Source organism: Procambarus clarkii, chromosome 24, assembly GCF_040958095.1.
Source record: "Procambarus clarkii isolate CNS0578487 chromosome 24, FALCON_Pclarkii_2.0, whole genome shotgun sequence".
Lineage (NCBI taxonomy): Eukaryota > Metazoa > Arthropoda > Malacostraca > Decapoda > Cambaridae > Procambarus > Procambarus clarkii.
In genome coordinates, this window is record NC_091173.1 from 18,973,189 (window position 1) to 18,995,999 (window position 22,811).

At 46.5% G+C, this 22,811-nt stretch overlaps 1 protein-coding gene across 4 annotated transcripts in view; it reads left to right on the top strand.

Moving 5' to 3' along the window:
• raw overlaps positions 1-22,811 on the top strand; it is a 201,156-nt gene that overhangs the window by 126,211 nt on the left and 52,134 nt on the right. Inside the window, exon 1 of one of the 4 annotated variants that reach the window (XM_045747717.2) lies at positions 2,941-3,929. The exons of the other annotated variants lie outside the window; for them this stretch is intronic. Within the exon in view, the coding sequence (XP_045603673.2) occupies positions 3,743-3,929 (187 nt within the window). The 5' untranslated portion in view covers positions 2,941-3,742. Of the gene's footprint in view, positions 1-2,940; positions 3,930-22,811 lie in introns of those variants that run through there. 4 annotated transcript variants of the gene reach the window in all.

A 22,811-nucleotide genomic window follows, 5' to 3' on the forward strand; every position in this document is an offset into this window, starting at 1 on the left:
GCGTTGGCTGCCACCACCACCACCACCAGTGTGGGCGTTGGCTGCCACCACCACCACCCAGTGTGGGCGTTGGCTGCCACAACCACCACCAGTGTGGGCGTTGGCTGCCACCACCACCAGTGTGGGCGTTGGCTGCCACCACCACCACCCAGTGTGGGCGTTGCCTGCCACCACCACCAGTGTGGGCGTGGTATTCCATCATTACTGTGAGCGCGGTGTCTCAAAAGTGGTGTTTGACCGCGAGCTGCCACCACTGTTATAGGTGTAGGGTGTCAACCGGGCAACACTTGATCTGGTGTCAGGCGACGCCGCGGCTCTGAGAGTGCCAGGTTAATAACGCCTTGAGGGCACAGTGCCGCAGCCTCGGGGCACTCCCTTGCTGGACTCGTACCCAAGATTGACTATGTTAATGCGTCAGTTATACAATGTTTGTGATGTAACTTATAACCTGAGCTTGTAAAAGTATCTTAATCACCTTCAGTGGTTAAGGACTTAATAACATACTAGTTCCTATAGCAGCTATCTTACCCTGTCAAAGTAGGAGAGACATACATGTATGTGTATATATGTATATATATGTATAGGTGTATATATATGTCTATATGTATATATATGTATAGGTGTATATATATGTCTATATGTATGTATGTATGTGTATATATACAGGATATGGAAGCTGGTCAAAATTGCATTGCACCTTTGTAAACGCACATTAATGACATTATGTAAAAGACATATCGAACCCTGTTTATGTAGGGCAGACGTTAATCTAGTGTATTTATGTATGTAGGTTACATTAGAATTTTAAAAGCATTACAATTACTTTGTGGTTGATTGCTTCAATAAATCACTGAACTATATGTTTAACAGATCACTCACTCTCTCCATGGCGGACAGAAGAAAATGTATATAAGCTGGTTAGCATTGTAAATGTCTGGCCACGTCTGTGGTAGAAAATGATTATAAAAAAAAAACTTGTCTCACGGGTGCTTGCACCTCCAGCAACCTTCTGTGTGTGTGTGTGTGTACTCACCTAGTTGAGTACACACACCTTGTATGGAGTACAAGTACTCCATACAAGTACTCCATACAAGTACTTCTTGACGCTCCAGTGACTCAACTGTGCTTCACACTCTCACCCTTGAACATCTCATTTCGATTTACCTCATCGATTCCGCTTCAGAATCTTATCGATAATATGTTTTCTCTATTTCGTCTTTTTTGTCCAATGTTATGAGGTGCAGATTCCTCATAATCCAACTCTCACTAATTTGATCAAACATGTATAGTTTTTACGCTGGCTGGGATTCTTGAGATATATGCCCGGAATTCTGGGGGGGCTGCATTGTCTCGTACTGGTCTTACTGTAGGTGGTAAACATGGGTCTGAAGACGTTCCTGCGTTTGGCTAGGCATTATATATCTTCTACGTTTCCTTTCCTGTCCTTGGGGTATCTATCCTACCTTAGGTCTCCATTCTAATTACTACATTTAATTGGGCATGTGATTATCTTGAGATGATTTCGGGGCTTTAGTGTCCCCGCGGCCCGGTCCTCGACCAGGCCTCCACCCCCAGGAAGCAGCCCGTGACAGCTGACTAACACCCAGGTACCTGTTTTACTGCTAGGTAACAGGGGCATAGGGTGAAAGAAACTCTACCCATTGATTCTCGCCGGCGCCTGGGATCGAACCCAGGACCACAGGATCACAAGTCCAGCTTGCTGTCCGCTTGGCCGACTGGCTCCCGTTAGAGAGCCATTGCTGGGCCATTGGTTACATCCACTCTGAGGTCCTTCTAATTTGCTATTTCAGGGGTCTTCTCCCCTCACAGGATGTCACGTTCATCGGACGTGAACGTGACAAGGTCCCGATCCCGTTCTCTCAAGTTTCTATTAACTTTCAGTATATCTGGTTTGAGGTCGAATATCCATTTCGCCAGCGTACCCTGAAGCTTATCCAGGTCGCCCCTGCGTCTTTGTACAATCCTGACGTCTGTTTTAGCTCTTCAGTTTTGTATTGTTTGCAAGCATGGCATTAACTTCCTCATTTAGGTCATTTACGACATGAGGAATATTATAGAAGCAAGAGACCCTTGCGGTTCTCCACATACCTCTTCTTCACATTGAAGTCAATTCTCTCACCGTAACTCTCTGTTTCCAACCAGAAGGGCACTATTTAAACTGGCTTGATGTTGAAGATGGTGTATTTGATTATCTTTCGGGGAATTGTACCAAATACCTTTTGAGATTCCACGGAGACACAATCTGCTTTATAAAACTCTAGTGGGATCGTTCAGCAATACTTTCCTTATCTAAAGCCCCCGAGTGTGAGTGAATGTGTGTATACTTACCCAGTTGTGCTTGCGGGGGTTGCACTTCAGCTCCTTGGTCCGGCATGTGTGTACTCACCTAGTTGTACTCACCTAGTTGTGTTTGCGAGGGTTGAGCTCTGGCTCTTTGGTCCCGCCTCTCAACCGTCAATCAACTGATGTACAGATTCCTGAGCCTACTGGGCTCTATCATATCTACATTTGAAACAGTGTATGGAGTCAGCCTCCACCACTGTGTGTGTGCACGCGCGTGTGTGTGAGCATGTGCGAGAGCGTGTGTGTGAGAGCGTGTGTGTGTGGGAGCGTGTGTGTGTGAGCGCACGTGTGTGAGAGCGTGTGTGTGTGAGAGCGTGTGTGTGTGAGAGCGTGTGTGTGTGAGAGCGTGTGTGTGTGAGAGCGTGTGTGTGTGAGAGCGTGTGTGTGTGAGCGCACGTGTGTGAGAGCGTGTGTGTGTGAGCGCGCGCTCATGTGAAGGTGTTAAGGTGTGCGCGTGCCGACCTTGCAGGACCCATTATAGCCACACTCCTGTAAGAGTCGTCAAGAACAGCCTTCGCGGGTGGGAGAAACTGCTGGGGGTGTAGGGAGAGAGAGAGAGGCGGGCAAGGTGGGGACAGTCGCAGTGGTGGCACCTCCGGAGCCACACTACTCTCTCACACACGCACCAACGGCCACACCCCCACCAGGCACTGGAGGGCCTGGCCCTACAGGTGTGGCTCCCCGGGGGCTCAAAGGGTCTAATGTTATACTTTGGACAGTGTTGCCACCACCGTCCCTGCCACCATTGTCCTCCTCCTCCTCTGGCAACATGGCACCAGGGTGGCAGTGTCCTCGAGTATATAAGGACACCTACCTCACCCTCCTGGTCACTCAGGGCCACTCACCGGCCCCGCCAGTGCCTGTACCTGGTGCAGCTTCAGCGGTGAGTAGTTTGTGAATCTAAACAGGTCTTTCCACGTTGATCAGTGTTTTGTTTCGGAAAAATACAAAAAATATAAAAAACAGAAAATACGATCCGCCTGTCCCTCGAGTGGCTCCTGGGCGACCCGTCCTTCGACCCCGTCGTGTGTTGAGGACGACGCCTCCGGACGACGACTGTCCGTGCACTGAGTGAAGAGAAACAGGACGGAACTGAGACAGAGCAGGTCTCCGTGCGTGTGTGTGTGTGTGTAGTGGACGAGGGGAGTGTGGTCGTGGGGCCGCCCCTCCCTCCTTCCCCTCACCGGCGTCCACATGACGTTAACCCCTCGCCGGAGACCCCTCACTACAGCGCCCTCCAACGACAGCCGTCACCGTCGTGTCTCAGTGTGTACCTCGCCAGCCTCGCCAGCAGGAAGGAAGGAAGGGCTCAGCGTGTTCGCAGCAGGACTGGTTGAGCCTGCGGCGATCACAGCCCTTCGACATCAGGGTGTCGGCCATGTCGACAAAGTGTACGACGATGCGGCGGAAGGGACGACAGCAGCGACAGCGTCAGCTACACGTTTCTCCCAAGTCCAGAGGAGCGCCGCCGCCGCCGTCGTCGTCGTCGTCGCCTGCGGCAGGAGGGAAGGAGGTCCCAGAAGCGACGCCGTCACTCCCTCGAGGCCTCCAGCAGCAACAAACCAGTAAGCACTCTCCTTTCTTCCCCCAATACGCTCTGAGACAAGCGTTAGTCTTAGGGCGTGTATGTTAGGGCAGCGGTTATTGTTGGTGTCACCCTCTTTACTGGTAGGCCCTAGTTACATAAGAAGAAGAAGAATAAAGGTAACTGCAGAAGGCCTATTGGTCATATGAGGCAGCTCCTATATATAACCAACCAATCCCACTCATATATATGTCAAACCCACGTTTGAAACAATCAAGGGACCTTCACCACTTTACAGTTACTGGTAGACCCTGGTTACTTGTAGACCCTAGTTACTGGTAGCCCCCCACGACCATGACTCCAGCCCCCACGACCATGACTCCAGCCCGCACGACCATGACTCCAGCCCCCACGACCATGACACCAGCCCCCACGACCATGACTCCAGCCCCCACGACCATGACACCAGCCCCCACGACCATGACTCCAGCCCCCACGACCATGACTCCAGCCCCCGCGACCATGACTCCAGCCCGCACGACCATGACTCCAGCCCGCACGACCATGACTCCAGCCCCCACGACCATGACACCAGCCCCCACGACCATGACTCCAGCCCCCACGACCATGACTCCAGCCCCCACGACCATGACACCAGCCCCCACGACCATGACTCCAGCCCCCACGACCATGACTCCAGCCCGCACGACCATGACTCCAGCCCGCACGACCATGACTCCAGCCCCCACGACCATGACTCCAGCCCCCACGACCATGACACCAGCCCCCACGACCATGACTCCAGCCCCCACGACCATGACTCCAGCCCCCACGACCATGACACCAGCCCGCACGACCATGACACCAGCCCCCACGACCATGACTCCAGCCCCCACGACCATGACACCAGCCCCCACGACCATGACACCAGCCCCCACGACCATGACTCCAGCCCCCACGACCATGACTCCAGCCCGCACGACCATGACTCCAGCCCGCACGACCATGACTCCAGCCCGCACGACCATGACTCCAGCCCCCACGACCATGACTCCAGCCCCCACGACCATGACTCCAGCCCGCACGACCATGACTCCAGCCCCCACGACCATGACTCCAGCCCCCACGACCATGACTCCAGCCCCCACGACCATGACTCCAGCCCCCACGACCATGACTCCAGCCCGCACGACCATGACTCCAGCCCCCACGACCATGACACCAGCCCGCACGACCGCGACTCCAGCCCCCACGACCATGACTCCAGCCCGCACGACCATGACTCCAGCCCCCACGACCATGACACCAGCCCCCACGACCATGACTCCAGCCCGCACGACCATGACTCCAGCCCCCACGACCATGACACCAGCCCCCACGACCATGACTTTAGCCCGCACGACCATGACTCCAGCCCCCACGACCATGACACCAGCCCCCACGACCATGACTCCAGCCCCCATGACCACGACTCCAGCCCCCCACGACCATGACTCCAGCCCCCACGACCATGACTCCAGCCCCCACGACCATGACTCCAGCCCCCCCACGACCATGACTCCAGCCCCCCCACGACCATGACTCCAGCCCCCACGACCATGACTCCAGCCCGCACGACCATGACTGGTACACAGCGCTGCTCATCAGCAGATAACTTTCTACTGTGTAACCTACTTCGTGTCTTCCCACCTTCTCTCTGGCGTGTTCCACAGCCTCCTTGAGTCCTTGTAGAGACGACACGCTCGCCTGCCTTCACGATTTAAAGACAACAAATGCCTCAAAGGTGAGAGTGAAGTTGTGAATATTATAATTTGATTACTGCTTGTTAAGGGAGTTGTAAACATTACGCCCTACACGAAACACTCAAAGTTCTTGAGCCACACTCTGTTTGAGTAAGAGATACAGTGTGTCTCAAGGTTGTTGTTATAAAGAATCTGTCCTGTGTCTAAGGTTGTAAGGCCAAACGCTCGTGGCTAGCCTCCCGTAGTGGCTAGCGTCGGCTCTAACCTCGATCTTCTCATTGATTAGATAGCTTGCATGCGTCGAGACTTCCCCAAACACGTGTTGTTGTTGTTATACAGAGCCTCCTAGTGCTTGGGAGCTGACAAACTGTGTAAGATATGTAAACACAGCCGCCAAAGGTTGAGAAAAGGTGAACAGGTTGGTAAGTACTTGTGTGACGCCTTGGCGACTCCGGGTCCAGATTTTGCGTAGTATTTGTCGAACCCGACGCCGTAGTATTTGTCGAACCCGACGCCGTAGTATTTGTCGAACCCGACGCCGTAGTATTTGTCGAACCCGACGCCGTAGTATTTGTCGAACCCGACGCCGTAGTATTTGTCGAACCCGACGCCGTAGTATTTGTCGAACCCGACGCCGTAGTATTTGTCGAACCCGACGCCGTAGTATTTGTCGAACCCGACGCCGTAGTATTTGTCGAACCCGACGCCGTAGTATTTGTCGAACCCGACGCCGTAGTATTTGTCGAACCCGACGCCGTAGTATTTGTCGAACCCGACGCCGTAGTATTTGTCGAACCCGACGCCGTAGTATTTGTCGAACCCGACGCCGTAGTATTTGTCGAACCCGACGCCGTAGTAGTTGTCGAACCCGACGCCGTAGTATTTGTCGAACCCGACGCCATTTTCCCGTCAGAAGAGCAGTCTTGAGGCCCTCCTGGTGATAAGGACTCCTGCAAGGTCATCATACTCCTGACGAATAATGGCAGGGTTTATTAGTTACAATGATAAAGTTGCATATGACCTGTAAACAAAGGTCATAACTCAGGTCGTGCAGCAGTAGTGTCTCGTCCTTATGAATGAAATATAGACACGAGTCACAGCTGACGACGATCGAACGTTTCTCAAAGAACCTCACCCGCATACTTTTAAATCTAAGTCATTTGCAATGGAGACAAATTACCTTACCTAACATTTATCTAGGTTCAAAATTATATATATATTATACAAATTTGTTTATCATACAGAGATGTGTCTGTGTGTGAGAGAGAGAGAGAGAGAGAGAGAGAGAGAGAGAGAGAGAGAGAGAGAGAGAGAGAGAGAGAGAGAGAGAGAGAGAGAGAGAGAGACCAAATAGTCTCTCAACACAATATGAGAGAAAACTTATCGTACTAAATGGGGGAGTGTACTCTGCTCGGCCGTACCCAGATGATGATGATGTGTGTGTGTTTACTAGTTGTGTTTTGCGGGGGTTGAGCTTTGCTCTTTCGGCCCGCCTCTCAACTGTCAATCAACTGTTTACTAACTTACTAACTACTTTTTTTTTCCCACACCACACACACACACCCCAGGAAGCAGCCCGTGACAACTGACTAACTCCCAGGTACCTATTTACTGCTAGGTAACAGGGGCACTTAGGGTGAAAGAAACTTTGCCCATTTGTTTCTGCCTCGTGCGGGAATCGAACCCGCGCCACAGAATTACGAGTCCTGCGCGCTATCCACCAGGCTACGAGGCCCCCATTCCGTGTGTGTGTGTGTGTGTGTGTGTGTGTGTGTGTGTGTGTGTGTGTGTGTGTGTGTGTGTGTGTGTGTGTGTGTGTGTACTCACCTATTTGTGCTTGCGGGGGTTGAGCTTTGGCTCTTTGGTCCCGCATCTCAACATCAACTTGTGTACAGATTCCTAAGCCTACTGCATTCAATCATATCTACATTTAAAACTGTGTATGGAGTCAGCCTCCACCACATCACTGCCTAATGCATTCCATCCGTTAACTACTCTGACACTGAAAAAGTTCTTTCTAACGTCCCTGTGGCTCATGTGGGTACTCAGTTTCCACTTGTGTCCCCTTGTTCGCGTACCACCAGTGTTGAATAGTTTATCCTTGTCTACCCTGTCAATTTCCGTGAGGATTTTGTAGGTAGTGATCATGTCTTCCCTTACTCTGTTTTCCTGTGTCGTAAGGTGCATTTCCCGCAGCCTTTCCTCGTAACTCATGCCTCTGAGTTCTGGGACTAGTTTAGTGGCATCCCTCTGAACTTTTTCCAGCTTCGTCTTGTGCTTGACAAGGTACGGGCTCCATGCTTGGGCCGCATACTCCAGGATTGGTCTTACATATGTGGTATACAAGATTCTGAATGATTCCTTACACAGGTTCCTAAAGACTGTTCTGATGTTAGCCAGCCTCGCATACGCCGCAGACGTAATTCTTTTTATGTGGGCTTCAGGAGACAGGTTTGGTGTGATATCAACTCCTAGATCTTTCTCTCTGTCCGTTTCTGTGTGGCTCTGTGGGCCCTTTCCATCCCCCCAGCCTCCCCCCCTCCCCCCCCCCACACACACACACACACACTTTCGCTCCGCACTGGTACATGGTTCTGTAGAAAGGTGTCCCCCGGGTCACATGCGTACATCGCAGACTCATCTGCATGCCTCTATGATTCTGGTCCACCAATTCTCTCTCGTGAAGAGTAATGGACAGCAGACCCGCTCTCTCTCTCTGCGTGAGAGCGTGGTTTTCCGCTCCCCTTCCCTTCGATTTGGTTTTGTTTGTTCTCATTGGTTGACTGGATTCATTCTTGTTTATTTATGACGTTCTAGTCTTGTTGGTTGAGATGTGGCGTCTTCTTTCAAGTCGATGGCCGTCGAACAAGTGGGAGCTGAAAATCGATGAGGGAGGAGGGGGCTTAAGAACTGAATCTCGACCCCTGCAGGCAGAACTACGCGAGTGCAAATAGATGTGTCTCATACTTCGTTGCACCTCACCTGCAAGGTACTGCCTGTGTTGCCCTATATGTCTGTTTTTCTACAGACTACATGGCCATTTTGTAGGTGAATCTAAAACAACAACATGTGTGTGTCCATGTCTCTGCGATCTGTGTTTGATGTCTCGTCCCGTGCTGTGCCCTCGCTCTGTTGGTCTGTGTGTTGCTGCTCCGATTCCGTAGGCTTGGTCCCTTGCAGCGAGGCAGGTTCCGTAGGCTTGGTCCCTTGCAGCGAGGCAGGTTCCGTAGGCTTGGTCCCTTGCAGCGAGGCGGGTTCCGTAGGCTTGGTCCCTTGCAGCGAGGCGGGTTCCGTAGGCTTGGTCCCTTGCAGCGAGGCGGGTTCCGTAGGCTTGGTCCCTTGCAGCGAGGCGGGTTCCGTAGGCTTGGTCCCTTGCAGCGAGGCAGGGTCCGCCAACCGCCGGTGTTGGCCCAGACCTAAATGTTTGGCCCTGATATTATCCCCCTAATAAAGAGGCAATGTCGAGGCTCTTCGCAAGGTGGGTCAGAGGTGCCTGTTGTTGGTGGTGGTGGTGGTGGTGGTGGTGGTGGTGTGGGGCCCTTGAGAGGTGTGAATGGTGGCTCTCAAGTATGGGTTGTGTTGGTGTGCACTAGTGTGAGGATGGGGAGGCGGGAGGGGGGGATGGAGGGAATTGGAGGAAGGTGGAGAAGGAGAAGGGAGAAGGGAGGGAAGGTGATATTTGAGGGGCGATTCATTCAGGCAGGCAGGCTAGCACTCCATTCATTCACTCATTCATTCACTAATTCATTCATTGATTCATTCATTCATTATATTCATTCACTTGCTAATTATAAAGTTTTAAGCATTTTCAGCTTGTCGTCTTAGTGTCGTCTTAACTATGTGTAAGTTAAATATTTAACATTCTAGCTGTGAAGCAAGTCATATTATGTACATTCTCCAAACCGTCATCCATTCCATCCAGCGGTCGACCCCACAGATGCATTCATAAGTTTTTACATGCTGTTCATTCAAAACGGGAATTTTCTCAATATAAATTAATATTATAATATATTAGCATATTGTGCATATATAGGCATAGGTTCGGTTAGGTTAGGTGTTTAGGTTCTGTTGGCGATTATTTGTATTTGTAGTACGTGGGTGAAGCATTTACAGCGTTGTGGTTCGAACAAAAGCCGTCAGTGAAGCACTTGTTCCGGAAGTGTTCAAACGAAATCAGTTGTGAATCGTGTGTAAACCGTTTATCATTCATCAACAAGGGGTTTGGCGGGTGCATGGAATGGACCCGGGCTTTGCACAATGGACTTTGGCCTTTGTTTGTGAGGACGGGCTTGGAAAAAGACGACCTCGCTATGACCCCCAAGATACAAGAGAGAGACGTCATTGTGACCCCAAGATAAAAGAGCTTGTTCGAATATATAATATACAATATATATATATATATATATATATATATATATATATATATATATATATATATATATATATATATATATATATATATATATATATATATATATATATATATATATTCGGCCTTTGAACCTTTTCCAGTTTAGTCTTATGCTTGACTAGATATGGACTCCATGCTGGAGCCGCATACTCAAGGATTGGTCTGACATATGTGGTATACAGTGTTCTGAAAAATTCCTTACACAAGTTTCCAAAGGCCGTTTTTATGTTAGCCAACCTGGCATATATATATATATATATATATATATATATATATATATATATATATATATATATATATATATATATATATATATATATATATATATATATATATATTAGGGGCTCTAGTACCTCTTAAGTTACTCACAACTCTAGTTATAAGAGAGACTCGTTCATACCTGCGCACTCTCATTCATAATGCTAGAGTTTCCGTTCATTCACATGCATGGATGATGTCCCTTCATGTAGTCATTCATTCCTGTGATATTGCGATGTGTTAGGCGTAAGAAGCCACCGGATATGTTGGTTGTTGATAAGCGTGTGCGTGCGTGCGTGTGTGTGTGTGTGTGTGTGTGTGTGTGTGTGTGTGTGTGTGTGTGTGTGTGTGTGTGTGTGTGTGTGTGTGTGTACTTACCTAATTGTGCTTGCGGGGGTTGAGCTCTGGCTCTTTGGTCCCGCCTCTCAACGGTCAGTCAACTAATGTACAGGTTCCTGAGCCTATTGGGCTCTATCATATCTACACTTCATGCTGTGTATGGAGTCAGCCTCCACCACATTACTTCCTAATGCATTCCATTTGTCAACTACTCTGACACTGAAAAAATTCTTTCTAACTTTCTAATTCTTTCTTATGGCTCATTTGGGCACTCAATTTCCACCTGTGTCCCCTAGTGCGTGCGCCCCTTGTGTTAAATAGTCTGTCTTTATCTACCGTTTCGATTCCTCTGAGAATCTCCCAGTGACGTGAGGTTTAGTTCCCGTACTAAACTACTAGTTTAGTTCTCTAACTCATACCCCTCAGGTCGGGTACTAGTCTGGTGGCAAACCTTTGAACCTTTTCCAGTTTAGTCTTATGCTTGACTAGATATGGTACTCCATGCTGGAGCCGCATACTCAAGGATTGGTCTGACATATGTGGTATACAGTGTTCTGAAAAATTCCTTACACAAGTTTCCAAAGGCCGTTTTTATGTTAGCCAACCTGGCATATGCTGCTGATGTTATCCTCTTGATATGGGCTGCAGGGGACAGGTCTAGCGTGATATCAACCCCTAGGTCTTTCTCTCTCTCTGACTCTTGTATACCCTCTGGGAGATCATTTACGTATATCAGAAACAGGATAGGTCCGAGTACAGAGCCCTGTGGGACTCCACTGGTGACTTCACGCCATTCTGAGGTCTCACCCCTCACTGTAACTCTCTGCTTCCTATTGCTTAGGTATTCCCTTATCCACTGGAGCGCCCTACCAGTTACTCTTGCCTGTTTCTCCAGCTTATGCATCAGCCTTTTATGGGGTACTGTGTCAAAGGCTTTCCGACAGTCCAAAATAAATGCGGTCCGCCCATCTTTCTCTTTCTTGCTTATACTTTGTCACCTGATCGTAGAATTCTACTAAGCCTGTAAGGCAAGATTTACCCTCCCTGAACCCATGTTGATGGGTTGTCACGAAGTCCCTTCTCTCCAGATGTGTTACTAGTTTTTTTTCTCACAATCTTCTCCAACACCTTGCATGGTATGCAAGTTTAGGACACTGGTGTGTGTGTGTGTGTATGTGTGCGTGCTTGCGTGTATGTGTGTGTGTGCGCGTGTGTAGGAGGGAATAGTAACAGGACGGTGGCATATTGCTCAACATCGAGAACATTCTGGTGGCCATCTTGGTAATTCCCGACCCGCCAACACCAGCCAGGGGGGGATGAGAGAGATGACCCAACGGTGGATGACGCACTCATTCACTCGCTGGCTGGCTGGGTCATTCACCAGTAAGCACACTTAGATGAGTACACACTTCCTTCCTCACCCCCCCCCTCTCCCCCCCCCTCCCGCACGCGTGCCCAGAACCACAACACCCACCCACTATGAGATTACTTTTCGTGGCGTAACCCCATTTAGGTTCTTACGGCCTCCAGTGCCGCACGCACACGCATACACGCACGCACGCGCATGCACACACGCACAGCCTGAAGGAACTTAACCGTACGACACTATAAAAAAAGAAGGGAGAGAGGGGGGGGGGATATGATAGGAACGTATAAAATACTCAGGGGAATTGACAAAGTGGAAATAGATGAAATGTTCACACGTAATATTAACAGAACGAGGGGACATGGGTGGAAGCTGGAAACTCAGATGAGTCACAGAGATGTTAGGAAGTTTTCTTTTAGCGTGAGAATAGTGGGAAAATGGAATGCACTAAAGGAACAGGTTGTGGAAGCAAACTATTCATAATTTGAAAACTAGGTTTGATAGGGAAATGGGACAGGAGTCATTGTTGTAAACAACCGATGGCTGGAAAGGCGGGATCCAAGAGTCATTGCTCGATCCTGCAGACACAAATAGGCGAGTACACACACACACACACACACACACACACACACACACACACACACACACACACACACACACACACACACACACACACACACACACACACACACACACACACACACACACACACACACACACACACACACACACACACACACACACACACACACACACACCCACACACACACACACACACACACACACACATACACTAACTAACTAACTATAGGAAGTAAGGGAAAATAAGCAATAAATGCGTAATAGCAACAATAGGTAGTCCAGAAATTTAGAGCCAGCGAGAGAAAGATTATTAGAAGCTCCAAGACAGAATGCAGAAACAGATAAGACATTTAAGATCGAAGAGCTAATAGCTCAATTCTCCAAATAAATAGTAAAATACACATCAAAAGGATAACATCAGCGGCGTATGCAAGGCTGGCAAACATAAGAACTGGATTCAGAAACTTGTGTAAGAAATCATTCGGAACCTTGTATACCTCATATGTCAGACCAATACTGTAATATGCGGCCCCAGCATAAGAGTCCATATCTAGTGGACACAAAACGAAGTTTGAAAAGGTTTAGAGGTATGCCACCAGGCTAGTCCGCGAGCTGAGGGGTATGAGCTACGAGGAAAGATTACTGGAACTAAACCTCACGACACTAGAAGACAAGGGTTAGGGTAGACATGATCACTACCTATAAACTTATCAGGGGGATTAACAGGGTAGATAAAGATGAACTATTTAACACGTGGGGGGGGGAGGGGTACGCGAACAAGGGGACACAGGTGGAAACTGAGTACCCACATGAGCCACAGGGACGTTAGAAAGAACTTTTTCAGTGTCAGAGTAGTTAACAGATGGAATGCATTAGGCAGTGATGTGGTGGAGGGTGACTCCATACAGTTTCAAGTGTTGGTATGATAGAGCCCAATAGGCTCAGGAATCTGTACACCAGTTGATTGACAGTTGAGAGGCGGGACCAAAGGGCCAGAGCTCAACCCCCGCAAGCACAACTAGGTGAGGGGCACATTCTCCCTCCCCCCCTCCGTGGAGAGTGTTAATACCAGCTAAGGTCTGTTGCAAGTGATAAATGAATGGCAATAAGAAAACTGTTAAAGAATTGTTGTTTTCTCAACCTAAAATGTTGCATAGTAACAAGTGAGTATCCCGAGGGCGCTGTCGGGGGCCAGTCTCAGGGCAAGTTCTGCATGAGTCAACCCGCCAAGAATTTTGCACTAGGGCACAATGATCCGTCCGGGTGATTTGGGGCGTAACTAAATCAACGCGCGCGAGTGTGCTTGTGTGTGTGTGTGGGGGGGAGGGGGGGTGCGCGCACCCAAATAAAACTACAAATAAAATAGGAAAATAATTGTTCTTGTGTTTTGAAATTACTCGCTTTGTGACATCCTAAATATTTTAAACATCCTCTCCCTATTATATGGTAGGGTGGGGGAAGGGATGTATAAAATAGAATGTCAGTGTATTTGCCCAAGGTTCGAGGCCAGTCGCTTGCCGCCAGCCTCACCCAATTTTGCAGCGTGAATAGGGTGGGGTATGGGAGTGTTATAGGTTGGCCTGGGTCGGTCTTATTGAGAGGGAGTATCAGGTTTTTTTTGACACTACTTCCCTTCATATAGGACAGGGGACATATAGGGATAGGGACATATAGGGAGGACATCTTCAAGAGAAAACTGGACTGTTTTCTAAGAAAAGTTCCGGATCAGCCAGGCTGTGGTGGGTATGTGGGCCTGCGGGCCGCTCCAAGCAATAGCCTGGTGGACCAAACTCTCACAACTCGAGGCCGGGCCTCGAGTTGGGCTTGGGGAGTAGAAGAACTCCCAGAACCCCATCAACCAGGTATCAACCAGGTATAGTCTGGGGCAGCTGCACACAAATGCAGATGTACCTAAGTGTGTTAATTAATAATAAAATGTGAACTCAAATACAGTATTACATTTACTGAAAGAGAAACACCGAGGGGAAAGGGGTGAGAGCGGGAGAGGGGGGATGTTGGGAGAAAGGTGGAGAGGGGGAAGTTGAGAGAGAGGAAGAAAGGGGCATGGGAAGAGAGATGAGAGTGAGGAGGGGGGGGTGGGATTGAGAGATAGGATGGAGCGGAGTAAGAGGGGGGGGGGAAGGTGGAGACGGGAGGATGAGGGAGAGAGGAGGATTGGGGAGAGAGGGCGAGGGTGGAGCGGGGAGGATTAATGGGGTGAGAGGAAATGTTGTTGAAGAAAGATGGAGGAATAGGGAAGATATAGAGGATATTGGGAGAGAAGGGGTGAGGGGAGGGGGGGGAGAGACCCGGGTGCAGCCGGGTACCCGCTCTAGTGTGATTGTTTAAATGTGTTTGTGTGTATGCATATGTGTATGTATATATACCTGTATATGTGTGTATATCACGAAAATAAACACGTGATTAAGAATGTGACAATGTCAGACCACGGAGGAAAAATGAAACAGGAATTTCCTTAAGTACTTTCGTATATTAAATACATCTTGAGAAGGTGAAGATGTATACCTGTATATATATGTGGGTAAATTACGAAGAAATTAACACGTGATGAACAATGTGACAGTGTCAGACCACGAAGGAAGGATTAAGACAGGAATTTCCTTTAGTACTTTCGTATTTAATAATACATTTTAGGAAGGATGAATTTACAGTTCAGTGAGTTGGATATTTCTGGCAAATGAACATTTGTCAGAACTCGCTGACAAATGAACAAACAAAAGTGTTAGAAAGTTCTCACCAAATTGATTGGGAGAGAGCTTCTTCAATAACGAATTGTAAAAGTAGTTTCAATAGGAACATAATTGAATCTGCTTTAATACAGATTACAAAATCATGTAATTTGAACATTAGCAGTGGTCTGTATAATTTAGATCCAGTTTTTATTGATAAGTTAAAGGGCGATTTGAGTACGATCATTGATACTCATTTATCTCACTAATACCTTATTAATATCCCATTATCTAATTAAAGACATTGTACTTACTCCTATTTTTACACCCTTTATTACACTATCCCTTCCGTACCTTTCGCCTTGCTCCTTCCTTTAAGATTTCCTCTTCCTCACCTCTCTTGCCTTCCTTATGTCCGATGCCCGTGACACCTCTTGAGTGGCTTAATCTTCATCAATCAATCCATTGTCTCTTAACAATCGATTTGATAATAAGGGTCCAGGACGGACCGAAACGTCGTCTCTTCAGATTCTAGTGTGTGGTTTGGTCAACACAGTGAACCTCACCTCTTTCCTGCCTATATATTCACACCACTGAACTGTAAATATCCAGTTACAGCTCCGCTTCTGTGGCAGGTAAGTCCACTACGGGCTCACCATAGCCCGTGCTACTTTGGAACTTTTGTTCTAAGTAGCTGAATCTAAAACAATAACATGTAAATATCTTATGGGCTATTCATGACCGTGCCACCTCTTAGGTGGCTTAATCTACATCAATTAATCAGTCACTGTAAATCCATCCTTTTGAAGATGTGTTATTAATTAAATACGAAAGTACTTAAGGAAATTCCCTGTCTTAATCCTTCCTAGTCTAACACTGTCATACATTTAGAGCGACAGGAAGAGGAACCAGGAATCCTCCCGTGTTCACCCAAATGCTCTGTTTCTAGTTAAAGTTTGTCATGCACTACCAGGATAGTGATGGCCAGTCAGGAAATGTACCAACGCATGATAACACGGTGTAGCGGGTGTGAATGTTGGAGGTTGTGCGCGTACGATAACAGTAATTTGCTCTTCTGATCACAAGAACTACCGAGAAGGGGTTCACAAGTCCCTCCCTTCCTAGACCGAGGTGAACATGACAAGATCTCCAGACGCACTTATCTCTTCATTGGAGTTCATTAACGCACTAAGTGGATGACAGTACAAAACTTGGAGTTGTCTTCAAGGGTTTGTGTGTCCCGCCACCATCTTCCTGGTACGTAAACTAGATCGGGGTCTACTTGCGTTAACTCTTATGTATACTGGAGTTTAAGAGCTAAGGTAACTATCGGGAAAAAAAACGCCAAGCCATTACGCCTATATAGCACTTGGACGGAATCAGGATAAGGATTTGGGATGGAACGGGGAAAAAGGAATGGTGCCCAACCACTTGTGGGCGGTCTGGGATTGAACGCCGACCTGCAGGAAGCGAGACCGTCGCTCTACCGACTTTTTAAACAAAAAACTTGGTAATATACATGAAGAAGCACCTCAAGGTAACCCTTTTTTTATTAAAAAAAAAACATTCGGTATCAAGAAACTTTAGTCATTTCACGTACAAATATAATAACAAATGTAAATATTTTTATCGCCATGTGGAGCGTGAATGAGCATGGCGGGTTACCCCTGGAGACACGCGCCATCCTGCCTCTCCTGCCTCTGGTGTGTCACCCTCACTCACGCGTAAACTCCACCTAGAAATCCCAGAGAGAGAGAGAGAGAGAGAAAAACTGTGGCAACGTTGGTGCATTCACGCAACCCAAGCTGTGCTTTACTCGTTTATTCTCATGTTAAATTGAGGAAGTGTAGTATTACGCAGAATAATATATCATGCACTTGGCAGTGTGTCAGGGGCATTCGACATATATATAATAATATGCAAAATGTACGCTTCATGTGCAAAATGAAGCGTACAAACTGTATGATAAAGTTGTATAAGACTCGGAGCGGATGGGGAAGAGACAGCTTATAGTCTTCAGATTTCCCATCGCTGAGTGAGAGACCAGCAGGTGTTCTCTCTCTCTCCTGGACAGGCCTCTAGTTTGGCATTATTTCTCATGCTTACCTTCCGTTATTTGATGACTCCGACATTGTTTTCCTGAGCCACATGTTTTCCCGAGTCACATGTTTTCCCGAGTCACATGTTTTCCCGAGTCACATGTTTTCCCGAGTCACATGTTTTCCCGAGTCACATGTTTTCCTGAGCCACATGTTTTCCCGCTGCTCGTGTACTATGAAGTCTGGGATATAGGAACACTTTTATGTGACCCGCATAACGCCTAGTATATGTACGCCGCATAAAGCCTAATATAAGTAAGTCACAGAAAGCCTAATATATAGAAGATACAGAAAGCCTATTATATGTAATATGTAATTCACAGGAAAGCCTATTATATGTAATATGTAATTCACAGAAAGCCTAATATACATAAGTCGTACAAAGCCTTTGTCAATGCGCGTCGTAGGCAAACAATTGCATAAGCTAGTTGCTAGAGCAAGAGACCCCAGGACCAAGGAGTTACAATTGGAGGTGAAGTCATGTGTATATCTGTATGCCAGCGATCGCTGGGTCGGACATGCATGCATACCACCCAGCCACGCCTAAACCAACATACGTATAACATATACTGTAAATACCTGCACGAATGTTGTTTCCCAAGTGAGAGAAAGCTACTACTGTTTTGAGAAGTTGGGCCACTATTGGTGTGGCGGGATTCTTTGTTATTTGCGATTTGTCGGATGATGTTGTTGTCTTAGATTCAGGTACTTGGAACAAAAAGTTCCAAGCAGCACAGGCTACGGTGAGCCCTAAAGATTCGTCGATGTTGCGGAAATATTTAAAGGTTAGTTACTCCGCCCCGCGGCTGGCGTTGAGGGACCTTACCAACAAATAACAGTGACAAGCCATTTTTGCTCTTAAGATAACACTCATGTGAGGATAATTTACGTTGATGAAGTTGACCATTGCGCAGCCACAGCAGCTGACGGCTGCCACACACACACACACTAACATTCATGTGGTGGGTGACATCATTAGGTTTCGAGTTCCCATGAACATTCAGTCATCCAAGCGCGGTTGGTGCAACACAACGTGACTGGCATGTGGGCTTGGCTCACGATGGCGAGGTGGCCCAGACACCAACCTCACCATCTTCTAAAATCTTTCAGTCGGTTGGGGTAATTACTTCGACCTTTCGAATTCGATTCAGCATCTGGTATTTTTCTGATCTTGACATACTTAAATGTACAGAAGCTTATGTCTTGCAACTCTTATTAGTGCACTAAGAGCTCTCTTTTTCTCTCTCTCTTCCAACTCATATTGAGGACCTTACCGTGCATGTTTTCCTCGAAAAATAATCTATCGGGCATTTTACATCCAGGTCCCCAATAACTGCTGGGGGTTTACAGAAGTGAACAATGAAGGAACGGTATCCTAGCGTCCCACTCTACCCTTCTGTAGTAGGTACATCACCTAGAGCTTCTACATAAATTGCAATGCAGCCTATTTTTCTGTAAATCATTAAACATCTAAAACAACAATGAACCATGTAAACCGTGTTGGTTCCCAGAGGAAAGTAGACTCGGTATTCTCTAGGATTGAGCTCATACGGGCGCTAGTCAAACTCATTTGACCCTTAATCAGTGTCATACGGGCCTCGACCACTGCCATACGGATCTTCACAAGACCATATAGAGTCAGTGTGATGCTGTTCAGATCCCTTTGATACCGGTCAAGGCCCCAAATGCACTTAAGGAAGATTGGATTAAGGTGAAGGAAAGACCCAATATATGTTTTAAGTGTATTAAAGGCGAATTTTCGGATGCAACCTACATCCTTTATCAAGGTACTGTAAATAATGTTCTGAACCAAACTGTTGTTGTTGTTTAAGATTCAGCTACTGGGAACAAAAAGTTCCAAGTAGCACGGGCTATGGTGAGCCCGTAGTAGACTTACCTGGCACAGGAGCGGGGCTGTAACTGCGAACCAGAATCTAAGAGGTTGTGTTCATGTGTGTGTGGCAGAGCGCCTCACTTGGGGGTCCATCATTAGACGCCGTTATGATTATGCTCCCAGGGACTCGCCAAGGGATGCTGAAGCTTAAGATGATTTTTGATTGTTGCTGCCGGAGGCGGTTAGTTTATTGTGCACCCCATACTCATCCTGTGAGCCGTAGCGCAAAAAAAGGATTACAGAGGGCACAAAAGATCTTTATCGGACCTCAACGGAGATCATTACATTAATTTTACATCTATCCTCCACACTTTATAATTATAATGTCAGCTAGTTTCAGAGAAAGTTCTATTTCAAGAGCTAAGTATTTACAGTTAATCATTATACATTAATGACAGACTTCGCTAATACATAATTATTTGAGCTATGGAAATATTACAGAGTCATGGGGGAGCTGCTGTTGATGAATGCGCAATTGTCCTGGTTGTATTTTTGGACCTTAGCTGATGCCAAAGATGTAGTCACTTAGCAAAATTAGGCGTCTTCAGGTGGACGCTCGTATGATAGCAATTTGAAAGTTCTGGTAATAATGTTTACATCTTGGAACACTCCAAGAGAATTATGCGCTGGGACATCTATTAGCCCGTAGTGACTAATAGCCCTCTTCTGGCCAAAGGATAGCAGACGACTCTGTGTATGTGTATGTGTATGTGTGTGTGTATGTGTATGTGTATGTGTATGTGTATGTGTATGTGTGTGTGTGTGTGTGTGTGTTGTTGTTATAGATTCAGCTACTCGGAACAAGTTCCAAGTAGCACGGGCTATGATGAGCCCGTAGAGGACTTACCTGGCACAGGAGCGGTGCTGTGTGGATCTGCGTGTGTGTGTGTGTTTTCCAGTCTTACCTATATGAGCCTTATAAACAAAGTTTGGTCACAGTCTTACCCTTCCCATTGTTGAGAGTCCCCTCTTCTTGTTGGGAGTCTAAGGAAGATGATAGGCCGAACCCAAATATTTGATCAATATTTGTTTATTCGATGTGAATGACCTCGTTGTTACAGTACCAGATATATTATGCACTAATCAATCAGCCAGCGATAACATTCTTTTAGATTACAGTATTCGACAGCTCTTTATCAATTGATATATTATTGTCTCGGAGATCAATACAGTATTAGTGAGTATAAACTTTTCATTTGTTATAAAACTATATAGTGTTTATGTACAGATCTTCTTTTTTTTCCTTTTAGATCAAGAACAGTCATTAAACAGTGTGTGTATCCATGGATTAAGGGTTTGTAGTGACAGTTTACAGTTTAGAGGAGCCACTGCTCTTTTTAACCGTCAGCTGCGGCATCTCGAACCCATTGTTGATGTGACGACTTATATTGAATTTTGTAACTAGCTCATCAAGATTGTAACTTGCTTAGCTAAATGAATTGTGGGGTTCAGTCCCTGAGCCCATTATGTGCCTCTGTAACCCTTTCCACTACCGCCCACAAGATGGGTATGAGGTGCATAATAAATGAACTAAACTAAAGAGTGCGGCAACCATGGCTGGTAGTTAAACCCTTTACGAGGGTTTAATGGCCGACTCTCATGCGCAGATTATCAGGATTCCCCAACCCTTGTCCGTGAAATGTTCCCCGAGTAATGGAATGAAGAAAAGAATTCTAACTGGCTCAACTTACAACACAAAAAATGGCTGCCTAGACATTTGGTGTCGAACACCTTAAAGCCACTACCAGAAAATGTATTTATTTTTCTTGTGTTTTTGTTTTTGTTTTGTTTCAAGGTGCTGTTTCTATTTCAAAACCTAACAATAGGCACCAGGTTTATAAGACTTATAGAGGGAGTGCAGAAGGCTTATTTACAGTTAATAATGGCTTATTTACAGTTAATAATGGCTTATTTACAGTTAATAGTCCTAATATGGCGGTATAGGAGTTGAAAATACCTGATTAATTTGTCAGACATTAAGTTGAAAAATAGATAATATTAGAGTTCTGAACTTAAAAGGCTTTACATAACAATCCGATAGTCATTATCTTTTAAAATATAACTGTCAAAAGTCAACGGAATTCAAAGATAATTAGGTTTTGCCATTATAAATCAAGTGATGTTGTTAGTTCATGAATCAATACTCGTGGTGCTGGAGCTAATATTTGACCACCACCAGCATTTGTGGGAATTTTTGTAACCTGATAAATGTCTTAAAGCCTATAGCAACTTTTTTTTTAGTTTCGCACAATATTTGGATGACGCAACACTGTACGAATATTTGCAAGTCATTTTTTTCCGGGACCCCTAAACTGATGTGTGTAAATAGTTAACGATTCCTTGTTAAAAAATGACCTAACGTTAGGCATATCCTACTAATCTTGGGACATCCTTGCCTAACCGAACCCAAAATATAGGTGAAGTAATATCGGCTATTGATGTGGCATGTCCTAACCAAGGTTAGCCTAGTTGTTACAGTAGGTTCTTGATGTTTGCGAGTAAAACGTTCTCTTGTTCTACGTTATCGTACAGGAAGAAGGTCCTCCTCCAAGTGTATGAACGCTGTGAGTGTCCGGGCCACCTTGAGGTGTTACGGTCAACACACTCCTTGGAAGCCAGGGGTTCGAATCCTTCGCACTCGGCAGTAATAGCGGGACCTGGATGTAAACCAGTTAGTGGATCGTGTCTTGAACAATCTAACCAATCTAACCGGGGTAGAAATAGCCTAAGCTACTCTATCCCTTTGAGATGTATTTCTTTCTTATCTCAATAAACATACTTGAACCGTCAGGTCGTCAGACGTCATTAATCCCAAATCCTATAAATGCTGTTTTCCTACAATGGGGAGATTTGATTGTGTTTTGCATCCTGTATTATGTTTAAGGTCCTCATTTTTACCGTACCTGAATACCTGAAATTTATCATTGTTAAACATCATGTACTATTCTGCTTCCCAGTCGAAAACTTTATTAATATCTACTTGTAGTTTTGAATATCTTCAGCATTGAAGCCATGGTGTTCAGTAAAGCCAGATGTTGAGGTTTGCGCGTGTAAAGCCAGGTGTTGATGCACTGTCCTGCTTTGCCTGCGCGGAGGACAGCATGACAACTTCTGTTATCTGGACAAGAAACTAATAAATATCGGGTATGACATTGATAACCAGAGCTATTAACATAATACAGTCTTGATGCAGGAATGTGATTGGTCCGCTTGATGGCATCTCTGTTATTTTACCCTGTGCCAATCCCCCCCTCCCCAATCCTCCCCAATCCCGTAGTGACTACTGATAGGTAAACACACCGCCTAGTTCTCTATCTTAGTCTTCTCTCTCTCTTTTTTATAAGCGCTTTTATCTTATCTTTCTCGTAGGGAAAGCGTGTATATGCACGTCACGTCATTCTTAATACTCGACATTATTGCTCGGTGGACAAGGGCATCACTCAAGTCTATCTGGTTAGACACCGCTTGGTCTATCCAGTAACTGGATGGGTGACTTCTCGAAGGCTAGAGGTTGGGAGAGTGAGGCTGCTCGATAAGTCTA